This window comes from Cyprinodon variegatus, unplaced genomic scaffold, assembly GCF_000732505.1.
Source record: "Cyprinodon variegatus isolate N-32 unplaced genomic scaffold, C_variegatus-1.0 Scaffold2438, whole genome shotgun sequence".
Taxonomy (NCBI): domain Eukaryota; kingdom Metazoa; phylum Chordata; class Actinopteri; order Cyprinodontiformes; family Cyprinodontidae; genus Cyprinodon; species Cyprinodon variegatus.
Window position 1 is genome coordinate 8,924 of NW_015152891.1, and position 3,898 is coordinate 12,821.

Genomic DNA, 3,898 nt, shown 5'->3' on the forward strand with positions numbered 1-3,898 from the left:
AGAGAATGATCTTTTAATCATTTTTTAAGGACGGGTTGCCAGTAAAAACTATTGAGCAACATTCTTTGCAGAAAGAAGCAGGCAGAGACGGCGATGTCTGCGCCCTCAGTTCACCTCTGACCCGGAACTTAACCTGTGCTCTCAGTTTGACCCGTCAAAATAAAACAAAGGGTTAATGATGTTGTGCAGGTTATAAAAGCAGGTAGAAGAAGTCCTGCTCTCAGAGCGCTTGAAGCGGGTTCAACAGAACCTGAGGTGTCCGGTTCTGCTGAATCGGACCCCCCGGTTCCGTCTTTAATTGGCGTCCTTCTCCTCCCGGCTAACCGCGTTTGTGGTGGGAGCCAGAATCCCAGCAGCTATGGTTTCATCCATCAGTAGAAAGCTGATCCCCCCTGGGAGCCCGTTCAGATGCCTATCTGCCTGCTAACAGCTCAATCTGCTGTTGTTTGTCTCTGCGGTGGCAGATAAAAGCTGAGCCTAGAGGGAGGCGGCGTCATGCTGTGGGCCTGCCCCCTTCAGCGCTCTGAACGGCCTAGTCAAATCCCGTCTGTCTTCTCACCCCCCCAGGTTCCGAGCGGAGGAGACCCAAGCCAAAGAAGGAGAAGATGAAGGAGAGGAGGGAGCGCTGGCTCAGCAGTAAGTTCTTCAGAACCCGGTCAGAACCTGCTCCGGTAATCGGCGGCTCTGCCAGTAATTGATCCGGAGTGTGTAACCGAAGCCGTCAGCTGACCCGATCGATGCGGCGGTAACAGAGCCCACAGCTGCTAATTAGGCGCTAATGGCTGCCGCGGTAACCTGAGCCCGGCTCCAAGCAGGCTAATTAGAAGGACGGGAAGCGGCTCCTTCTCACCCTGGAATCGGACCCGGATGCTTCTGGAAGCTTTGAGACCATGGAGCTGTGCAATAATCCCATAATATGATTGTTCTGAGACGCCAAACCCACTGGCTGCTCTGCACACGTTTCCATTCCTTCCATCACCCAAACACTCATTTATATCCATTCTGTTTTTTAAAGCTTTAATTCTAATAATCTGAAAATTCGACTTTATATTTATTTGGATTTTTCCCTAATATAATAATTTCTAATTTAAAATCATTCATTAATGGCATATTCTGTAGCTTTATTTCTTAATGTTTTCATAGATGATAAACAAATCAATAAACAATATTCAGTAATTAATATACGGACAGACAGACAGAAAAAATTATCAAAAATAAAGGAGCAGTTATACATTAATGATGTTTTATATTTAACTTATTGCTTCATTTTTCATAGACGACAAACAAAGTGACTGTTAGCGCATGCGTGGGACGGGTATTGACCATCACTTATATGAGGGGAATCAACAGGAAGCTCAGTGGTAAACCGAGTCTGTGGAACCGGACCCGGGGTAAACAGATCTGGTTCCATTACTCCTGCCGGGTCCGTTTAGAAGAACCACGCTAACCGGTTGGTTCTGTTCTCGTCCCGCAGAGATCGGCTCCATCAGACGGGCCCAGGAGCAGGAGGCGGCAGCGGCCCGGCGCCAGGCCACCCCAGTGGTGGGGGACCTGAGGCCCCTGGCGGACGCCTTGCCGGAGCTCTGCCAGCTCATCGGGTCCCCGGCGACACTAGGCTCCCGCCGTAAGACCAGGAAGAACCAGAGGTGAGTGGATCTGGTGGGTCCGCTGGCTACGTCCCGGTCCCTCCGGCCCGTGGGCCACCGGTCGTCACGGTAACGCCTCTGTTCCTCCTGTTTCAGGCCGATGAGGAGGCCGGCGCCAACAGACTTCAGTCAGATGAAACGGTCCCAGAAGCGTAAAGTTCTGTAAGCATCCGCCTCCTGTCTGAACGGAGCTGAGCGGGCAGAACCAGAACCAGAACCAGAACCTGAACCTGTTCTGCTTTCAGGGAGACGGAGATCAGCCGCTTCAGCGACGCCATCAGAACGCTGTCCAGCAAACAGAACCCGCTGGCGGACATCGGGGAGCAGCTGAGGAAGAGGATGAGGCAGGAGGAAGAGCAGGGGGGGAGCGGCACTGGAACCGGACCGGACCTGAAGGATCCAATCTGATTCCCAGTACTTTGAATAAATGACCCAAAGACCACTTCTCCTCTGACTGATTCTTTGTTTGGATGGGGGGGTCGGGTCCATCCGATGTTTCATCTGCGATAAAAACTAGTCAGTATTTAAAAGATGAACCACTGATTTATGACTAATAAACGTAGAAATATGTTAGTAGATGAGATGAAAACCAAACCAGCGACTGGATGATGTCTATGGGTGTGCTCGGTCCTAGGACCCGTTCTACCGGGACTGGGTTCTTCGCATCACGAAGGCTGGAAGGGTTCACTCTAAGGAGCCACTTTTTTCCCTCGCTTTGAGCAATGGGGCTTATGAGAAGGTTAGGGTGGATTCTTCCTAACCACCAGAGGGCGTGATCAAGCTTGGAAAGTATAGAATAAGAGGCTGATTCTCATTTTGCACTGCTGTGCTAGCAGCAGGTAGAACGGTGAACAAATGTCCCCAAATTCCCACATTTGGACATTTCCGTTCCGCATTAAAGCTGCTGAACCGATGAAGAGACTGGGCTCAACTCCTGCAGGGCTGAAACTAACTGCTGCAAGCTAACGGAAGCTAGCATTCTCTTCTCCTCCCTGCTCCAGGGGCTGTATGTAGAGCTCCCCCTGCAGGTTTGGAGGGAGACAGTTCAGTAGATATTAGCAGCATTTACGTGTGATTCATAAACCTGGCCGTGGCTTATAGTGAGGGGTTCCTCTATAGTCAGGAAAATACGCTAGCTATACGCTAGCTGACACTGCCTGTATGCTCTGTTGCCTAGCAACAGTTAACACAGCATAATCCTTGGTCATCTTTACCGTCGACAGGCTGCAGCCACATCACGAATTTCTGTTTTCCAGCCGTTTTTGTTGAAATTTGCTCATTCTCTAGCGTTTTCTCCGTCTCGTCCTTCTTTTCCGAATATTATTGAGTGTTCCCGCGGGTCCTTAAAAAGTCTTAAAAGGCATTGAATTCTTCAAAATAAATCTAAGGCCTTAATTGGTATTAAAATGTTTTTAAAACATCATAAGTAGGATTAATTTTATTACGATTTATTTTGTAATATAAATAAAACATAAAAATTGACTATTTTTATATTTATTAGAAAAAAAACGACTCGGCATTATTGGTTCCGTCCCGATAGCGGAACCAATAAAGCGTTGTTGCGGCCAGGACATTAAGGAGATGCGCCATTTACTTTTTGTCTGGAAAATATGAGCAATTTGAAACGTTGGTGCAAAGGTTTATGTTAAAATAAACCTTTGGGTAAAGTTGTCGAAAGCGGATTTTTCTTGTGTTTTATTTCAAGTGGCATTAAAAAGTCTTATATTTAACTTGCCTTATGTTGTAGGAACCCTGTTATTAAACTGCACTTCCAATATTCACCACTGTTGGCACTATTTCCGTTTTTTCTTCTTGAGCGCGGAGCAGCCGGCTTGCTTGGACCTGCTTTGAATCATGGGATACCTACGAAGGATACAGCAGACCTGTCCTTCAAAATGGGCAAAAATAAGGATGCATTTATCTGCCGCATAACGAGGAGTCGTGGAATCCGAACAAACTTTGGCGCTACGCTTTGGCATAAAACAGCCGACAAATCTGGCCTTCGGAGGACGCAGCCTCTGAATCAAACTCAGTCCCGCCTTTGATCCGTGGTTCTGGTTTTTATTAATTCAGGCGGGCCTGCAGCTTCCAGGTTGCATCGCCGCCACCTGCTGGTAAGGAGTGTAACTGCTCCATCAGGGGGTAGATTCATAAATACTGGAAACATCTGATGTACCAGTTGGAGTTAATAGCAAGGATCAATATAATCCTGCATTTATTCCCCTATGTTCAGTTTTAATGGATTTAATTCA

At 47.6% G+C, this 3,898-nt stretch overlaps 1 protein-coding gene across 2 annotated transcripts in view; it reads left to right on the top strand.

Moving 5' to 3' along the window:
• Positions 1–2,097, top strand: part of fam207a (family with sequence similarity 207 member A) — a 10,461-nt gene extending 8,364 nt beyond the window's left edge. For both annotated transcript variants that reach the window (XM_015369077.1, XM_015369078.1), the window contains exons 3-6: positions 568–636; positions 1,475–1,646; positions 1,743–1,808; positions 1,892–2,097. In XM_015369077.1, coding sequence (XP_015224563.1) covers positions 568–636; positions 1,475–1,646; positions 1,743–1,808; positions 1,892–2,054 — 470 coding nt within the window. In that variant the 3' untranslated portion in view covers positions 2,055–2,097. The remainder of the gene's footprint in view (positions 1–567; positions 637–1,474; positions 1,647–1,742; positions 1,809–1,891) is intronic.
• The last annotated feature ends 1,801 nt before the right edge of the window (positions 2,098–3,898 follow it).